This window comes from Scyliorhinus torazame, chromosome 7 (assembly GCF_047496885.1).
Source record: "Scyliorhinus torazame isolate Kashiwa2021f chromosome 7, sScyTor2.1, whole genome shotgun sequence".
Classification (NCBI taxonomy): domain Eukaryota; kingdom Metazoa; phylum Chordata; class Chondrichthyes; order Carcharhiniformes; family Scyliorhinidae; genus Scyliorhinus; species Scyliorhinus torazame.
In genome coordinates this window covers 99,027,810-99,047,895 of record NC_092713.1, presented here as the reverse complement: position 1 = coordinate 99,047,895, position 20,086 = coordinate 99,027,810, and the positions used below count along the sequence as shown (strand labels likewise).

The 20,086-nt window shown below is 47.9% G+C and overlaps 1 protein-coding gene across 3 annotated transcripts in view; it reads left to right on the top strand.

Moving 5' to 3' along the window:
- Positions 1-20,086, top strand: part of raver2 (ribonucleoprotein, PTB-binding 2) — a 133,868-nt gene that overhangs the window by 17,533 nt on the left and 96,249 nt on the right. For all 3 annotated transcript variants that reach the window (XM_072511132.1, XM_072511133.1, XM_072511131.1), the window contains exon 2: positions 4,926-4,992. In XM_072511132.1, the coding sequence (XP_072367233.1) occupies positions 4,926-4,992 (67 nt within the window). The remainder of the gene's footprint in view (positions 1-4,925; positions 4,993-20,086) is intronic.

Genomic DNA, 20,086 nt, shown 5'->3' with positions numbered 1-20,086 from the left:
TTTTGTGGGATTGAAGGAGCTGGGGGCGAAGTATGGCTGGAGCAGGGGGAAATATTTAGATACATGCAGGTTTGAGACTCTGCCAGAAAGGAGATAGAGCTTCTCAGTAGAGCTGGCTTCCACATTGCTGGAGGAGGTGCTGACGACGGGGTCTGGAGAAGGGGATAGTATAGGCGGTTTACGGGGCTATTTTGGAGGAGAAGGTGCTGCGAGAAGGGATCAAGGCAAAGTGGGAGGAAGAGTTGAGAGGGTATGGAGGAGGGGTTCTGGTATGAGGTGCTCCGGAGGGTGAACGCCTCCACCTCGTGTCCGAGGTTGGGGCTGATACAGCTGAAGATGGTGTATAGAGCAGTCCTTACAAGGGCGAGGATGAGCCGGCTCGTTGAGGGGGTAGAAGATGTGTGTGAATGTTGCGGGGAGGTTCCCCCGCAAACCACGTTCATATGTTTTGGTCCTGTCCAAAGCTGGAGGATTACTGGAAGGAGATGTTTAGGGTAATCTCTAAAGTGGTGCACGTGAAACTGGATCCGGGCCCTCGGGAGGCCATATTCGGTGTGTCGGACCAGCCGGGGTTGGAAACTGGCGCGGAGGCAGATGTAGCCTTCGTCTTGTTGATCGCCCGAAGGCGGATCCTGTTAGGGTGGAGATCAACCTCTCCACCCTGTGCCCTGGTGTGGCGGGGGGACCTGCTGGAATTCTTAATGCTTGAAGAGGTCAAATTTGAACTGGGGGGAAGGTGGAGGGGTTCTACAATTCATGGGCGTTATTCATCGTGCACTTTCGAGAATAGGATCACATCGAACATAGGGGGGGCTGGGGGGAGGGGGACTGTGGGCTGGGGGAGGGGGACTGTGAGCTGGGGGGAGGGGGACTGTGAGCTGGGGGGAGGGGGACTGTGAGCTGGGGGGAGGGGGACTGTGAGCTGGGGGGAGGGGGACTGTGAGCTGGGGGGAGGGGGACTGTGAGCTGGGGGGAGGGGGACTGTGGGCTGGGGGGAGGGGGACTGTGGGCTGGGGGGAGGGGGACTGTGGGCTGGGGGGAGGGGGACTGTGGGCTGGGGGGAGGGGGACTGTGGGCTGGGGGGAGGGGGACTGTGGGCTGGGGGGAGGGGGACTGTGGGCTGGGGGGAGGGGGACTGTGGGCTGGGGGGAGGGGGACTGTGGGCTGGGGGGAGGGGGACTGTGGGCTGGGGGGAGGGGGACTGTGGGCTGGGGGGAGGGGGACTGTGGGCTGGGGGGAGGGGGACTGGGCTGGGGGGAGGGGGACTGTGGGCTGGGGGGAGGGGGACTGTGGGCTGGGGGGAGGGGGACTGTGGGCTGGGGGGAGGGGGACTGTGGGCTGGGGGGAGGGGGACTGTGGGCTGGGGGGAGGGGGACTGTGGGCTGGGGGGAGGGGGACTGTGGGCTGGGGGAGGGGGACTGTGGGCTGGGGGGAGGGGGACTGTGGGCTGGGGGGAGGGGGACTGTGGGCTGGGGGGAGGGGGACTGTGGGCTGGGGGGAGGGGGACTGTGGGCTGGGGGGAGGGGGACTGTGGGCTGGGGGGAGGGGGGCTGTGGGCTGGGGGGAGGGGGACTGTGGGCTGGGGGGAGGGGGGCTGTGGGCTGGGGGGAGGGGGGCTGTGGGCTGGGGGGAGGGGGGCTGTGGGCTGGGGGGAGGGGGGCTGTGGGCTGGGGGGAGGGGGGCTGGGGGGAGGGGGGCTGTGGGCTGTGGGCTGGGGGGAGGGGGGCTGTGGGGAGGGGGGCTGTGGGGAGGGGGGCTGTGGGGAGGGGGGCTGGGGGGCTGTGGGCTGGGGGGAGGGGGGCTGTGGGCTGGGGGGAGGGGGGCTGGGGGGCGCTGGGGGCTGGGGGGGGCTGTGGGCTGGGGGGGAGGGGGGCTGTGGGCTGGGGGGGAGGGGGGCTGTGGGCTGGGGGGGAGGGGGGCTGTGGGCTGGGGGGGAGGGGGGCTGTGGGCTGGGGGGGAGGGGGGCTGTGGGCTGGGGGGGAGGGGGGCTGTGGGCTGGGGGGGAGGGGGGCTGTGGGCTGGGGGGGGAGGGGGGCTGTGGGCTGGGGGACTGTGTTAATGGTTATGATGGGTGACTCCTGATTCCTTTTTGTCATTTGTTTATGTTAATATGCGGGCTAATGTTTGGGGGTTTGGTGGGAGGATGGGATCGTTGTTATTGATATGGGGATTGACATTACATTCGTTACTGACTATTGTTTATTGCTGGGTGTAAATTTGGGAGAAAATGTGAAAAAGGAGAATAAAAAATATTTTAAAAAAATCTTATCTAGTGGTTGCAGATTAACTAGGCTACAACTGCCCCTCTAGAGTTTGGAAAGCACAGCCTTTATGATTTTGGTTACATCTGTCAGATCATTATGATGGATTGTTCCCAATCAAATAACCTGAAAATGAAATAAATAAGATAATAACGGCCCCCTCAAACTGTAGAGTGTTCCTTCCTTATCATGCAGCTGCATTCCATTTACAGGTGTGTTTTGTTTAACTGAGAGATATCACTAGATCATCTAATTTTACTTTCCACGGATGTAGTTTTGTAAGATTCTTTATGTAACAGTTTTTTGATTACATTTTCTCACAATTGGGTATTGTCATGTGAATTAATTGGAACTACAAACGTATAAATTTAAAAAAGCTGAGGCAGATCTTAAAATTATGAAGTCATTCAATACGATAGATGTAGAGACCTTTCAGCTTGTGGGAGTCCAAACTTGGGTTCATAAATATAATCATGAATAAATCCAATAAGAAATTTGGCTGACACTGAAGCCAGAAGATGGTTAGAATGTGGAACTTGCTACCTTTCAGTAGTTGATGAGCAGGAATGTGAGAAAGGAGTAATGGAAATGCTGCGAGGATTAGAGAGGAGGGTTGAGAGAAGACGTGTGAAGAGCATAGACACAGATTATAGAATTTACAGTGCAGAAGGAGGCCATTCGGCCCATCGAGATTGCACCGGCCCTTGGAAAGAGCATCCCACTTAAGCCCACACCTCCCTGTCCCAGTAACCCCAAGTAACATTTTTGGGCAATTTAGCATGGCCAATTGTTGCTCTTTTTAACCTTAGTCTATTTGCTCTGTTTCGGTCACCTTTGCTCATGAGTCGCCAGGTATCTTTATGATACCGCTATGTGGTTCAAGTTCAGGTTATGATTAATAACACAGCACACCGCTTAGTAAGGATTAAAACAACGGTCATTTATTACATACAACAAGCAATATTAATACCCTAATACTACTATTTATATAATAAACCTATCACTACTGGCCAACACTTAACTTCGGAAGAGCCCACCAGGTCAGGGAAACGAATGGCTTGTCCAATCAAATCTGACCCGCGGGATTCAAAAGGCTGCTACAGGTCGGTGGCTAGGTGTCTCTACTGGATAGCGATCGTTGGATTCAAACTTACACTTGCCGGTGGCTGGTCTTGCGAAGGTCTCGAGCAGGCGAAGATGAGAGAGAGATCGATCTGAACTTCGACCTTTACTTTTATAGGGCCCAGGGGCTTTCCCGCCTTCCGGGGCGGCCCTTGACCCTGAGTCCCAAGTGATTGGATTCTGTCCCCAGTCTCTGGGGTCGATGTGTCCAATGGTGAGGCGATTCCTCGATCGGGGGGTGGTCGCTCACCTGTCTTTGTTTCGGCCACTGCAGGCGCCGACAGGTCTGGCCCAGTATTCAATTGCTAATATGTTGCAATTGTTCCCGGGGATAGCTGATTTAGCTGTGGATGTCTGAGTAGATTAGGTGTAAACAGTCCTGAATGCAACTGTGGATACCTGGGTTGATGGGCTGTTGATAGCCCTGAGTATCGATCCGGGCTATGTTCCCCGAGCTGAAGCTGCAAACCTGTCTGCAGCTGCCTGCTTGTGTCTTCTTGGCTGCTTTTCCCAGCAGTCTTTCGGGTTAGCCATTTTAAACTGGGTTTTGGCCAGATTAATCGGAATGCAGCCATTTTACATGGCTACACAATCCACCTGACCACATCTTTGGACTGTGGGAGGGAACTGGAGCACTCTGAGGAAACTCACGCAGACACTGCGGGAACGAGCAGACTCCGCACAGACAGTGACCCAAGCCGGGAATTGAACCTGGGACCCAGGAGCTGTGAAGCAATAGTGTTAACCACTGTGCTACCCGTGGCACCTCAAAACATAGGCACACTCCCAAGGCCAGAATTGAACCCAGGTCCCTGGCACTCCGGTAAGGTGCTAGCCACAATGCCACCCCAAATTTCAATTCCAACAGCTGCCATGGTGGGATTTGAACCTGTGCCCCCAGAGCATTAGCCTAGGCCACTGGATTACAACTACACTACCCTCTCCACTAGATATAGATTAGTTGGGCAGAACGTGTTGTGAATTGTGTACCTAATTAAAGCATGTGGCCTATTAATTAAACAACATCATTATGTACATCCCAGTGTTCACTTGTGTTTTTTTGTTTTTAAAATTTCTCTGTGAAACATCTTGGAATGTTTTTGCATTAAAGGCCCTCCAAGTTCTTGTAGCTGTGTGACACTTCTAGCAATGTCATACATTACCATGATCATTATGAAGATGGATAGGATTTTGTCTCCCATCCTGAATGTTCTCGAGTCCTTTGTTTGTCAAAGAATTATTTATATTAAAAGGTTCAGTAAAATGCTAATGTTGTAAGGTCAGTTAGAATGAGCTTTCCTGGTCGGCAGTGTTTTACATACATGCATGATTCCATTAAAAGTTTGGTTACACTTTACTCTAATTCTGATGTACTTTTAAGACTACATTTATATTCCAAATCTGAACTTCAAACTGCTCCCCACCAATTTCTTATTTATCTGACTTCTGAAGATTTCCTCCTTGGTGCATTTTAATCATTTTGTTTACGCATTTGAATGTGCTTAATTAAATGGCTAATATTTATTTTATTTTGTTATTCAGGAAGTGCACGAATTGCTCAAAGACTATGAATTGAAGTACTGCTATGTGGATAAGAACAAAGGAACCGGTAAGTTGGGATTATTTTAAATGTTTGAGAAATGGATCTTGACCCTCACTACCATTCATCAAGAATTTTGGAGAGGGATAATTTCTTAAATCACTTGTTCTCAGGGTAAGATAGTTGATATTTGCATCCTCTTCCAGGCATTTGTTGTGGCCGTTTGTCACAGCAGCAGAATCCATTCTCCACCCGTCTCTGAGCTACCCCCCCTCTCCAGGACTACATCCACCCAGTGCAGCACATGGTCTGAAATCTCTATCACCGAGAACTCTGATCCCCTAACCCAGCCAACTATGCCTTCCCGAGCACAAAAAAGTCTGTCCTTGAATCTACTTTTTGAACCGGGGAGAAAAACGAGTACTTCCACTCCCTCGGCTGCAATAGGGGTAGCACAGTGGTTAGCACAGTTGCTTCATAGCTCCAGGGTCCTAGGTTCGAGTCCCGGCTTGGGTCACTGTCTGTGCGGAGTCTGCATGTTCTCCGTGTCTGCGTGGGTTTCCTCCGTGTGCTCTAGTTTCCTCCCACAGTCCAAAGATGTGCGGGTTAGGTGGATTGGCCACGCTAAATTGCCTTTAGTGTCCACAAGATTAAGTGGGGTTACTGGGTTATGGGGATAGGGTGGAGGCGTGGGCTTGACGAGGATGCTCTTTCCAAGGGCCGGTGCAGACTCGATGGACCAATTGGCCTCCTTCTGCACTGTAAATTCCTATGATCTATGAACCTCCACGGATCCACCCCTCCCATCTCCCTCATGAGCCCAGCCAGCACCTTCGCCCCTCCCCGACTGGGCAAGTGAGCGCGGCTGTGTCCCGGCCATCCTTGGTTCTTGCACCATATTCCAACCCACTCTCTCAATTTAAAAAAATTTAAAAAAAATTTAGAGTACCCAATTCATATTTTTTTTCCAATTAAGGGGTAATTTAGCATGGCCAATCCACCTAGCTTGCACATCTTTTGGGTTGTGGGGGCGAAACCCACGCAAACACAGGGACAGTGACCCAGAGCCGGGATCGAACCCGAGACCATGGCCCCTTGAGGCTGCAGTGCTAACCCACTGCACCGCCATGCTGCCCTCTCCTCCCACTTGTGCGAGTCCAAGTCTGGGATGGCCCCTAGCACCTTCCCCTCAAATCCTGCATCATCCCAGATAGGGCCATGCACACTCGCCAGCGCCACCAACCTCCCCGCCAACGTTCCTGTTACTATTGCATATCTACTCCCCTGGTCCATGACCACCACCTCCGTCTGGATCCTCACTGCCTTACCCACCAACACCGCTACACCCTGAGCCCTACTGTTGGACCCTGAAAGAAATACTTGGTTCGCCCAGTCCTTCCTAAGTTTCACCTGGTCCTTCATCTTCAGGTAGGTCTCTTGTAACATGGCAACATCGGTCTTTACGGTTTTTAGGTTCGTAAACACCCTCCCTCTCCTTCACTGGCCACCCCCAAACCCCTCATTTCCATGTTGCTGTTCTGACCTAGTCGATCCCCTCCCCCCACGTTTCACACCTCCCAGGCCCATCAAAACCTATTCTTCCAGGCTCTGATGACTGTGGCCCCTCCCCATCACACTCCCGCTCACCAGCCAACTTAAATTTGCTACTATGGAGGCCCATGCCCAGTCCCAAAAAACAAAAATTCCCTTCAAGCAAACAGACCCAGTGCAAACACACAAACCCCAAAAAACTGCCATCGCAAAAGATCCCATCTCCTACCCTACCCAAACAGGCAACCTCATACCCTTTAATCACAAATAACAACATGAAATAGAACGGCTGTCTTCCACCCCCTACCCTTGCTCCGAGACCAAACCTCAGTCTATTTCTCATTTCTGCTCCTGTACTTCTCCCTTCACAAGAACCTCCACTGTCTCGAAGTGAAAGTCTTTCGAGTTGTAGGTCACCCTCAACTTCGCTGGATACACCACGGCAAACTGCACCATTGTTGTACGGTGCTGCCTTTACTCGACCTCCTCACCAGCTCCATGGTTAAATCCTGGTATATGTGTATACCAGCTCCAACCCACTGCACCTCCCACTTCTGCTTCGCCTAACTGAGAACCACCTTCTTCACATGGTACCTGTGAAAAAAAATTATTACCGCCCGTGGCAGCTCAAGGGGCAGCACGGTCGCACAGTGGTTCGCACTGTTACTTCACAACGCCAGGGTCACTGGTTCGATTCTCGGCGTGGGTCACTGTCTGTGGGTTTCCTCCCACAAGTCCTGAAAGATGTGCTGTTAGGTTATTTGGACATTCTGAATTCTCACTTGTGTATCCCAACAGGTGCCTGAGTGGGGGATTTTCACAGTAACTTCATTGCAGTGTTAATGTAAGCCTATGTGTGACAATAACTATTATTATCATTAGTCTTCGGTTTAGACCTCAACGACCAGTGAGCCCGATCCAGTTCATATCGGGAGGGATCTTCCCCCTCCCCAGCAGCTCCGCAAACACCTTGGCAAAGTACTCAGTCGGCCTCGGGCCCTCCACCTCTTCGTCAGACCCAGAATTCTTATTTCTGCCACCTAGCTTTATTTGCCAGGTCCTCTACCTTCGCTCTCAGACCTTTGTTGGCCTCCACCACCCTCCTGCAGCTCCTCACCCATCAAGATGCGCTGTGTTGTGACGAGGCCTCCTCCACCTCCTTCAGCTTCTCCCCCTGCTACAGACTTCAGCCGATGTCTTTGACACGCTGCCTTCATCAGAACAACTGCCTCCTCTATCAATACATTCATTGCCGCCATCATTTCCTTCCTCAATAAAAGTGTTGCAAACTGTTTTTTGATTTCCACAGCCATCGCCTCTGTCATCTTTTCTGCCGTGAATGGTGCAGTCCCACCCAGGGACCCAGCCTCTGCCATCTTTTCTGCTGCCAGGCTGACCCTTTCACTCGATGGCAAACCTTCACTTGCCCCTTCTTCCTGATGGCCTTCTTAGTTTCAGACATCCCCCTCCTTCCTTATGTCTTCCTGCATCAGTTCGTTAGAAATTGTCCTGAGACCGGGCATTAAGTTCCCCCAAAAATCGAGCCTTGAGCAGGAGCTATCCAGCGTGTGACTTGCTCCTACATGCTGTCACCAGAAGTCCCCATCCTTCGACCACTTAGCTTGCACCTGTGTCCCCTTCTCTGCCGAGGGAAACTGGTTCCTCCTACCTGCTCTATCTACCCGACACAATTTTGTACACCTCAATCATGTTAACCCTCCGCCTTCTCGGTTCCTCGTAGCTACAATTCTCCAGCCCTGGCAACATTCTCGTAGATCGTCTCTGCACTCTCTAGAGCAATAACATCCTTCCTGAAATGTGGTGACCAGAACTGCACACAACACTGTCTTATACAATTCCATCGTTATGCCCCTACTTTTGTATTCTAAACCCCTGCCAATGGAAGAGAGCATTCCATATGCCGCCTTTACAACTTTACCTACCTGTACTGCTACCTACATATGCAAGCCAAGATCTCTCACTTTATTTCGCTCTTTCAGATTATTCCCATTTATTGTGTGTTCCCTTTTACTGTTTCACCTCCCTAAATGCATTACCTAACCCATATCAGTGTTGAACCCCATCTGCCATTTTCTTGTGCACTCCTCTAACCCTGTATCGTTTTGGAGCTTACAGCTATCCAGCACACGGCCAATTTTTGTGTTTCTGCCCATCCCCAGTTGTGCCCACCATGTTCAAGTCCAAATTGTTAATATATAAAGCAAACAGCAGGGGTCCCAAAACCGAGCCCTGTGGAACACCACTTGAAACAGCTTTCCATTTGCAAGGGCAGCCATCGACCATTAACCCTTGTTTACTGTTAATAAGCCAACTTTGGATCCAATGCGCCACATTATCATGTATCCCATGGACTTTTACCTTTTTGACCAGTCTGCCATGTGGGACCTTGTCAAATGCCTTATTAAAGTCCATGTAGTAGACAATTCCCACTGCACTACCCTCATCGATCCTCCTTGTCACTTCCTCAAAAGGTTCAATCAAATTTGTATGGCATGACCTTCCCTTAAAGCCATGTTGACTAAGTCTGACTAGTCCACGTCTTTCTAACTCCTATTTTGTCTGATCTCTCAGTATTGATTCTAACAATTTTCCCACCACCAAAGTAAGACTAACTGCCTATAATTGTTTGGCATTTCCTTCATACACTTCTTAAATAATGGAACTATATTTAAGTTCTTCCAGTCCTCCAGAATCTCCCCCGTGTCCAGTGAAGATTGGAAAATAATCCTCAGAGAATCTGCTATTTCCTCAGTGACCGTCAACATCTGAGGAAACAATCCACCCCGCCCTGGTGACTTAACTACTTTCAAGGCTTCTAGCACATCTCCAACACTTTTTCTCTTGTTATGATTATTCAATATTTCACATTGTTCCTCTTGGATTACTATATCTGCATTGTCCCTTTCCTTTGTGAATACAGTGACAAACCATTGTTTAAAATCCTTCCCATATCCCCTGCATCTTCACAAGTTCTCCTCTTCATTTCTGATGCATCCCACTTTTTCCTTAATTATCCTAACTAGCACTAGTTAAAGTCTAGCTGGTGGAGAAACAGGAAGTTTTCTCAAGTTGCTGGAGACATGCCTGGCAGAGGAAAAATAGTTTGGTTTTGGAGACAATCTTCTCAGTGCTCGGACATTGCTTTTGGAGTCCCTCGGGACAATGATCTGGGCCAACATCAGCAGCTGTTGCATAAGTAGCATTCCCTCCATGAGAAACTGGGTTGTTTGTCAATGGTTTTAAAAAAATATTTTATTCAAGGCATTTCCACATATACACAAATATCAGAAGAGCAACAAAACAACCTGCCTGCCCCCAGACCACCACATCTTGCCATCCCATTTTTACCACCCTCTCCCCTCCCAAAGTGAACATTACCTTTTCCAGCCTCAGGAATTCTGCCAGGTCCCTCACCCACACTCCTGTTTCAGCGGCTCTGAGTCCCAGCCCCCTAGCAAAATCGTCTCCGGGCTATCAGGGACGCGAAGGCCAAAACATCGGGGTCTCACCCCCTGGACTCCTGGGTCTTCCGACACCCCGAATATCGCCACCTGCGGACTCACACCCAACACATAGAACATAGAACATTACAGCGCAGTACAGGCCCTTCGGCCCTTGATGTTGCGCCGACCTGTGAAACCACTCTAAAGCCCATCTACCCTATTCACTTATTGTCCATATGTCTATCCAATGACCATTTGAATGTCCTTGGTGTTGGCGAGTCCACTACTGTTGCAGGCAGGGCATTCCACGCCCTTACTACTCTGAGTAAAGAACCTACCTCTGACATCTGTCTTATATCTATCTCCCCTCAATTTAAAGGTATGCCCCCTCGTGCTAGACATCACCATCCGAGGAAGAAGGCTCTCGCTGTCCACCCTATCCAATCCTCTGATCATCTTGTATGCCTCAATTAAATCACATCTTAACCTTCTTCTCTCTAACGAAAACAGCCTCCAGTCCCTCAGCCTTTCCTCATAAGATCTTCCCTTCATACCAGGCAACATTCTGGTAAATCTCCTCTGCACCCTTTCCAATGCTTCCACATCCTTCCTATAATGCGGCGACCAGAAGTGCACGCAATACTCCAAATGCGGCGACCAGAAGTGCACGCAATACTCCAAATGCGGCCGCACCAGAGTGTTGTATAGCTGTAACATACCTCATGGCTCCGAAACTCAATCCCTCTACCAATAAAAGCGAACACCGTACGCCTTCTGAACAACCCACTCAACCTGGGTGGCAACTTTCAGGGATCTATGTACATGGACACCGCGATCTCTCTGCTCATCCACACTGCCAAGAATCTCACCATTAGCCCAGCACTCTGTCTTCCTGTTATTCCTTCCAAAATTAATCACCTCACACTTTCTGGCATTAAACTCCATTTGCCACCTCTCAGCCCAGCGCTGCAGCTTATCTGTTGTTCCTTCCAAAATTAATCACCTCACACTTTCTGGCATTAAACTCCATTTGCCACCTCTCAGCCCAGCGCTGCAGCTTATCTATGTCCCTCTGTAACTTGTAACATCCTTCCGCACTGTCCACAACTCCTCCGACTTTAGTGTCATCTGCAAATTTACTCACCCATCCTTCTACGCCCTCCTCCAGGTCATTTATAAAAATGCCAAACAGCAATGGCCCCAAAACAGATCCTTGTGGTACACCACTAGTAACTGGACTCCAGTCTGAACATTTCCCATCAACCACCACCCTATGTCTTCTTCCAGCTAGCCAATTTCTGATCCAAACTGCTAAATCACCCTGAATCCCATGCCTCCGTATTTTCTGCAGTAGCCTACCGTGGGGAACCTCATCAAACGCTTTACTGAAATCCATATACACCACATCAACTGTTTTACCCTCATCCACCTGTTTGGTCATCTTCTCAAAGAACTCAACAAGGTTTATGAGGCACAACCTCCCCTTCACAAAACCGTGTTGACTATTTCTAATCAAATTATTCCTTTCCAGATGATTATACATCCTATCTCTTGTAAACCTTTCCAAGATTTTTCCCACAACAGAAGTAAGGCTCACTGGTCTATAGTTACCGGGGTTATCTACTCCCCTTCTTGAACAAGGGACAACATTTGCTATCCTCCAGTCTTCTGGCACTATTCCTGTAGACAAAGATGACTTAAAGATCAAAGCCAAAGGTTCAGCAATCTCCTCCCTAGCTTCCCAGAGAATCCGAGGATAAATCCCATCCGGCCCAGGGGACTTATCTATTTTCACACTTTCCAGAATTGCTAACACCGCCTCCTTATGAACCGCAAGCCCTTCTAGTCTAGTAGCCTGAATCTCCGTATTCTCCTCGACAACACTATCTTTTTCCTGTGTGAATACTGACGAAAAATATTCATTTAGCACCTCTGCTATCTCCTCGGACTCCAAGCACAACTTCCCACTACTGCCCTTGACTGGCCCTACCCTTACCCTAGTCATTGTTTTATTCCTGACATATCTATAGAAAGCTTTAGGGTTATCCTTGATCCTCCCTGCCAAAGACTTCTCATGTCCCCTCCTGGCTCTTCTTAGGTCCTTCCTAGCTAACTTGTAACTTTCGAGTGCCCTAACTGAACCTTCATGTCTCATCTTTACACAAGTCTCCTTCTTCCTCTTGACAAGTGTTTCGACTGCTTTAGTAAACCACGGTTCCCTCACTCGACCACTTCCTCCCTGTCTGACATCACATCCAAGAGCTCCTGCCAGAACCCCCTCAGTTTTGGGCAACTCACAATTCCTCACTTAATTGAGCAGCCCACACTTACAAGCTGTGTGGAAAGTTACATTTGCACTAAACTGGCAGGCAATGAAAACTTTCAATACGAGAAAGTCTAAGCACTTCCCTTTGGTAGTTGCAACTGAGAAACCTATGACGCATATTGAGGCTGGTGATTCTGAAAATGAAATGAAAAATGATTCTGCCGAATGGTTCACCACCTGACTCCCCAAAGATTCTCACCACCTTCAAGGTGCAAGTCAGGAGTGTAGTGAAGTACTTTCTACTTGCCTGATGTTGCATCTACAGGACCATTCAAGAAGCTGAACACCATTTGAAAAACAGTCCTCTTTGTCAGCACCCCATTTACCAATTTAAGCATCACCCCTTTCAATCTGTACTTTCTATAGGATACATTGCTGCAAATTTGTCAAGACTTCATAAATATCACCTCCCAGATCACCATTACTAAAAATAACACCAGAAATAACATAACACCAGAAATAAGAAGAGTAGTAGATCTTGTGGCCCTTTGAGCCAGCTCCTCTATTCAATACAATCATAGCTGATCTCGGGCTTCACATCTACTTCTCTGCCCATTCCCCATTTCTCTTGATTCCCTGATTCCAAAAGCCTATCTATCTCTGCCTTTAATATAATTAATGATGGAGCATCCACAGCCCTCTGGGACAGAGAATTCCAAAGATTCACAACCCATGAGTGAAGCCATTTCCCCTCATCTTAACCCTAAATGATCAAGGGGAACAGATATTGGGATTGTTCCTATTTTGAAATTGGGATGGAGGCTTTAAATAACAAGCTGGATGTGATGATTTGTGATATGTTCATAATTGCACAGATAGTAATATCTATGCATATTCTTTTCCAAGGGCAAAAGCACTTTCTCTACAACTCTATTTTTAAAATTGTAATATGGAACTGAGCCAAACCAAATTTGAGCAACTCCCGGTTCAATTTCGGCTAGTTCGGAGTTAGCTGATTTTGTTCTAAATAGCACAAGTGTTGAAATTGGCTACAGCTTTAATGACTAGAGCTTAGAAAGATGGATTAGTTCTTTCACACTTGGTGGTTATTCCATTTGTGCGGATATTGGGTAATTGGGCAATGTGGTTAACTCTTAAATGCCCTCTGAAATAGTCTAGCAAGCCACTCCGTTATATTCAACCGCTACGAAAACACAAAAAAAGGAATGAAACCAGACGGATCACCGGATCAAACCAGGCATCGGAAACTGCAAACCCAGCCATGCCGACCCTCAGACGCCGCTATCACCATTCTCAAAACCAGAAATGTGATAAAAGAATCTCTACAGTGCAGAGGAGGCCATTCAGTCCATTGCTTAGTGTGGGCAACATTTTAAGATGGAGGGCGGGTCATTGTGAGCATCGTTCTGTGGTAATCATAGATTTGTCCTGGCAGCACTGGACCCTACGTTTTGGGTTTAAGAGCAGGACTTGTTTGTGGGGGGGTAGATTTGTGGAGTTGGGAGAGTTGGAGAAGGAGTTCCAGTTGGCGATAAGTAATGGGTTCTGTTATCTGCAGATTAGATCTCTGATATGTATGGGGAACTAATGGAAAGGGAGAGAGAATCGGTGGAGGATGTAAATCGAAGTGGGAGGAGGAGCTGGGGTATTAGAGGCAGGGTTATGGAGTGAGGCCCTTGACAATATGACTGCGTGTATGAGGCTAACCTCAGTTAAAGTGTGCGCCGGGAAGACATGACAGTGATGCGGATGAGTTATTTTTTTTCCTGGGGATCTAATATAGATGTGGACTATGCTTAGGGACCCGGCCAATCATGCCCATATATTCTGGTGGTTTTCCGAAGTTTGAGGAGTTGTGACAGTCATTTGCCGGGTCTATGTTGGAGGTTCAAGGGGGTGAGGGTGGTTATGAGCCCTTGGTGATGATATTCAGGGTGTCGGAGGATTCAGCAGTGCAGGTGGGGATGAGAGGCCGATGAGTTGGTCTTTTGCATCCCTGATACCTCAGAGGCTGATCTTGTTAGGATGGCAGGATCCGGAGCCGCCTCAAGAGGTGGGGTGGTTGAGTGACTTGGCGGAATTGCTCCATTTGGCAAAAATAAAATCAGCCATGAGGGGATCAGAGGCGGGGTTCTTTTTGAGATGGAGGCTTTTCTTGGCCTCTAAGGAATGGTAAACGTCGGAAGTTTGGGTTGTTTTCATTGTATTGTGGGTACTTTTTTTTGTATCTTTTGGTTCAAGTGCTGTTTTTCTGTAAGAAAAAAAACTGGGAATGCTTTGAATACAAATATTTTTAAAGAATCAGGGCAACATAGTAAATATCTGCGGTGCAGAACAGATTCTGGCTCTGGTTATAACCCACAAGTGGGCTAATTTAGTTCAATTTGATATTTGTTGTTTTAAAACATGTGCTATATTTCTCTGCTTGTGTGTGGATGTTTGTGCGCTTCAAGCTTTAATGTTTTTATATTTACAAGAAACGGGTCGATATAGCACTTGGGGTGAAGGGGATCAAATGATATTGGGGGGGATAAGATTCGGCTATTGAGTTGGATGATCAGCCATGATAATGAATGATGGAGCAGGCTTGAAGGGCTGAATGGTGGCCACCTGCTCCTATTTTCTGTTCATCCCTTTAGGATTTGGCCGAATATCTTAAAATAACTGCTTCAACTGGGTTGTTTCAGCCTTTTCCTTGTTTTCTAACAAGACTGTTCTGCTTTTAAAATATTATTTTTGTTTTTAAGCTCTCCTACCGAGAAGAAAATCTGCCTTTACGGATCTAAAATCTGCCTTTACGGATCAAAAATGACAAGGGTTGCCAGATCCAACTTCATTTCCAAAAAATCCTTTCTCCAAAACTCTTGTCTCTCTAACCGTTTACTCCAAAATTGCCTCTCAAAATGTCTCCCTCCCTTTCTTGGTTCCACCCAGCAATGACCTCATCTCCACAAGCTAAGAAAAACATCTCAGAAGGCTGCAAAGCACTTTAATTCCCCAGAGACTTTCCCAGTCAAACCACAGTCCATTAGCTTAGACTGAAAAACACATTCCTTCATCAATTTCACCTTCTGGCTGCTAAAAACATCCAGGCCCTGAAAACAGAATTCCTTTTTTAAAAAAAAAAAGATCATTGCAGTCAAACACACTCTAACCCCAGACCGTTGACCCTTAAATTGCGTAATACTTAGAACCTGATATTCTTAGACATCCAGTCTCCACACTAGCTAGTTTCTCGTACTCTAATTTCTCTCTTCTCTCTGATTATTCTTTGTGATTCCCTGCTGATTTTTATATTGTGCCCAATCTTTATATCTGCCACTAAACCTAGTGGAATTGTGCATTTTTTCTTTCAATTTGAAACTACTATTAACTTCCTTAGTTAGCCATGGATGATCACAATGATATTAGGAGAGAAGCTGAAACAAATTAGGAAACTAAAGAGGAACTATGAAATTGAATTGTGAAGTAATGAAGAATATTTTACAGGCAAAAAAAGAAATCATGACTGAAATGGAGGAACACAATGAAATCATTGGCAATAATAGCAAAATGGTGAAATATTACTTTGCTTCAGTATCTGTGAGGTAGGATAGGCAGACAGACATCAAAAAATGAGTAGAAATTGTATAATATAAAGTAGAGAATTAATCAACTTGAGATAAAACCATGGCCTGAATAGAGTGCACCATACGTTTTAAAAAGATGTTGAGGATTGAACGTTACATGTTTTTTATTAGTTTGTTAGAACAAGGTGCAACACCAGAGGACTGGTTAAGAGAGAGAGAACTAACATAGCCATGATCAGGAAGTGGGTGGTGGGGGAGGGGTTGGAGTGGGTGCGTATGGAGGCGGCTTCTTGTAAGGGCACCAGTCTGGGGGCATTGGTAACTGCGCCTCTGCCCCTCCCACCGGTGCTGTACTCCACCAGCCCCGTGGTGGCGGCCCTGAGAGTTTGGGGCCAGTGGAGGCAGCAGGTGGGCGCAGTAGGAGCATCGGTCTGTGCCCCAATTTGTGATAACCACCGGTTTGCCCTGGGGTGCATGGATGGGGGTTCCGGGTATGCTGGAGAGCGGGGATTGAGAGGATGGGGGATGGAGGGGAGCTTTCTGAGTATGAGGGCGCTGGAGGAGAAGTTTGGGCTGGCGAGGGGAAACAAATTCCGATATTTGCAGGTGCGGGACTTCCTTTGTAAACAAGTGGCTCAGGATAGGGTAATTTCCAGAGGGTGGGGAGGGGAGGGGAGCGTCTCTGACATCTATAAGGAGCTTGTGGGGGTCGGAGGAGACGCAGACCGAGGAGCTGAAGTGTAAGTGGGAGGTGAGATAGAGGATGGTTTATGGGCAGATGCGTTGAGTAGAGTCAACGCATCTGCAACATGTGCCAGGCTCAGCCTGATACAATTTAAGGTTGTGCACCAGGCTCACACAACAGTGGCCCGGATGAGCAGATTCTTTGGGGTGGAGGGCAGGTGTGCAAAATGTGTGGGAGGATTAGCGAACCATGTCCACATGTTTTGGACATGTCCAAAGCTTGGGGGATTTTGGCAGGGGTTTGTGGACGTCATGTCCAAGGTTTTAAAAACTAGGGTGGCGCTGGGTCCAGAGGTGGCGATTTTCGGGGTGTCGGAGGATCCGGGAATCCAGGAGGAGAAAGAAGCAGGCGTTCTGCCTTTGCTTCCCTGGTAGCCCGGAGACGGATACTTTTGGCATGGAGGAATCCAAAGCCCCCGAAGCCAGAGACATGGCTAGCTTTCTCTGTATGGAGTAAATGAAGTACACCTTGAGAGGTTCATTGTCGGGTTCATCCGGCAACCGTTCGTCGACTTCCTTGCAGAAAATTAATCGTCAGCAGAGGAGGCCATTCAGTTCATCGGGTCTGCACCAACTCTCTGAAAGAGTACCCTACCTAGGCCCACACCCCCACCCTATTCCCATAACTTCACAGAATGCAGATTTTGTATCTATACCAGGTGAATAGGAGTGGTCCACACCATTCACACGTCCTCTGGTCACATCTTTGTTTTTCAGTTGTCATGGCCATTGTTGCTTAATTATTTAATCATCTCTGGTTGTCCACCAAAATGTATCTGCTGTCTTTTTCCTGGATCTGCACCTGTTAAAGGTTGTTCATCTGCATATCTTTCAATTCTTCCAAAGAGCACTAACCTGAAAAGGTAACCCCATGTTTTCTAGTCGCATGCTTGAATGTTTCTGGCATCTGAAGTTTATCTTTTGATATTAATTTCAGCTCCATCCTGATACAAGGTTATTGAGAGTTTTCCCTTATTGAAAGGATTATCCAATACATTAAACACTTGTTACATGTTGGTTAGTTGCATTTCTGGATACTAAATAAGTACACGGCATTTATTCAACATGTAATCTCAGCATTCACATTACACAGATATGCACGTGAACTTTAACCTCTTAGTGCATTTGTTGGTGAAAATGGTTCGACAAAATGCAGTGACTTTTGATCATGGAATGTTCTGCTTTTTCAATTTTGGAATGGTGATTGAAGTACATTTACCGAAAAGTCAGGTGTTTTCTACTAAAATTGGTACATAGGACTAAAATGTTGCTGCTGTGGACACAGCTGTAGCTTGTCAGCAATACTGCTGTAAATTTCTGAATTCTAACTTTGAGAGCCTGTGTGCTGATCTTTTGTTTATATCTGGCAGTGCTATGTAAGCTAAAAATCCCAACAGCATTGAAAAGCATAAAAGATGAAGCCAAACAAAAAAACATCTAGAATGTTGGCACCCCTGTAACCTTGGTTGCAATGTACTATCGTTTGAAATTTCAATTTTTAAAGAATACCCATTGTTCTTAAATGCAAATTTTTATACATTTTTCAAGTGTTGACCTAGAAGCTGCATTGTGCAATTAGAATAAACTTAATTTTTTCAGTGAATTAATTTATAATTACTAATATAAAACTATTGTATGCATTAGCATTTCTTTATGCAGTGTTTAGAATTTAATGCTGTAAATTGATTCATTAATCTGGGGCACTTATTTTGAATTACTTGAGATGGTTGGCAAATATCAATCTCACCTTGATCTCCTGAGTCTCTCAATTCTGGGTCGTGTACTGGAGGTGTGCTGTCTTTCGGATGAGACATTTAAGCTGAAACTCTGTTTTTGCTCTTAGGTGGACGTCAAACATCCCATGGCATTGTTTCAAACACAAGCGGGGGAGTTATCCCTGGTGCTCTGGCTAATATTTGTCCCACAATCAACATAATTAAAAATAAAGCATTTTCTAATCATTATCACATTGCTGTTCGTGGGGACTTGCTTTGTGCAAACTGTTTTCCTACATTCCAACCATGAGTAAATTCAAAAAATACTTTATTGGCTGTAACTCATTTTTTGGGATGTCTGGTGATCATGGAAGTGCTTTATAAATGCAAATCATTTTAGCATGTTGTCCAGCCAGCTATCAACTGCACTATTTGAAGGAATTACATCAATATATCAGTCGTGGACCAGAAGTGGAGAAGGAGAGATCGTTGGGCAAAGAAGGGAGTGGAGTCAGCAGCACAGAAAACCATGGCGGAGGCTCGGGGACTGGGATTGTCGGCCCAGTGGTCAAAGGAGCAGCTGGTGAAATTCCTTCAGGAGAGCTTTGCTAAGCAAAGATAAGAGTACCTGGACCCGATTTAAGACGGGGATTGACCGGTTGGAGCAAAGATTGGAAGCCCAGGGCCAGGCAATTCGGAAGGTGGAAGAGGCGGTGGCTGAGCACGAGGGCCAGCTAACCACGATGGTGGCGGAGGTGGGGCTGATGAGGGACCACCAGAAAAGGGTGCAAGAGAAAGTGGAGGATATGGAGAACAGGTCGCGCAGGCAGAATCTGAGGATCGTTGGCCTCCCGGAGAGCAGCGAGGAATCGGGCAGATGTGGTGCATATGTTGGAGAAGCTGCTGGGGGGAGGGGTGTTTACTCGGCCTTTGGAGGTGGCTAGGGCGCACGGAGCGCTTATGAGGTAGCCGTGGATGAATGAGCCGCTGAGGGTGATGGTGGTATGAATGCGTCAGTTCCTGGACCCAGAACAGATCTTGAGGTGGGCCAGGCAGACAAGCTGCAACTGGGACGACGTGGAGTTTGAGGCGGATGTTGGGGTAGATTCGTGACCTGGACTCGCATAGGTTGATCGTGGGGGGGGGGGCACACAACTTTAATACGGTCGTTGATCCAGGATTGGATCGGTCGAGTTCAAAGACAAGGAGGGTGCCAGCTGCGGCGAAGGAGAAAAAGGGTTTATGGAGTAGATTGGAGGGGTAGGTCCGCGGAGGTTCGGACGCCAAGAGCGAAGGAGTTTTCTTTTTTCTCCTATGTTCAGTGTACTCCCAGATTGATTTTTTTCATTTTGAACAGGGCCTTGCTGGCGAGAGAGGTGGATGCCGAGTATTCGGCGATTGTTGTGCCCCACACTGGGTAATTTACGGGTGAGCAAAGAAGGGGGTCAGTGCCCGCAGTGGAGATTGGATGGGGGGGGGGGGGGGGGGGGGGGGGGGCGGTCAGGTGAGGGAGGCCATCCAGAATTATTTGGGATAAAATGACACGGAGGATGTTTTGGCAGCAACGTTGTGGGAGGCGCTGAAGGCAGTGGTTAGGGGGGAGCTAATTTCGATACGGGCTCATAGGGAAAAGGTGGAGCAGGCAGAGATGGATAGGCTGGATTGGGAGATACTCCAGGTGGACAGATGGTATTCAGAACCCCCGGAGGTGGGGTTGTTGAAGGAGCGGCAGAAGCTGTAGATGGAGTTTGGTCTGATATTCACAGGGAAGGCGGTGGGGCAGTTGAGGAAGGCGAGAGGGGCGATATGAGTATGGTGAGAAGGCCAGTAGGA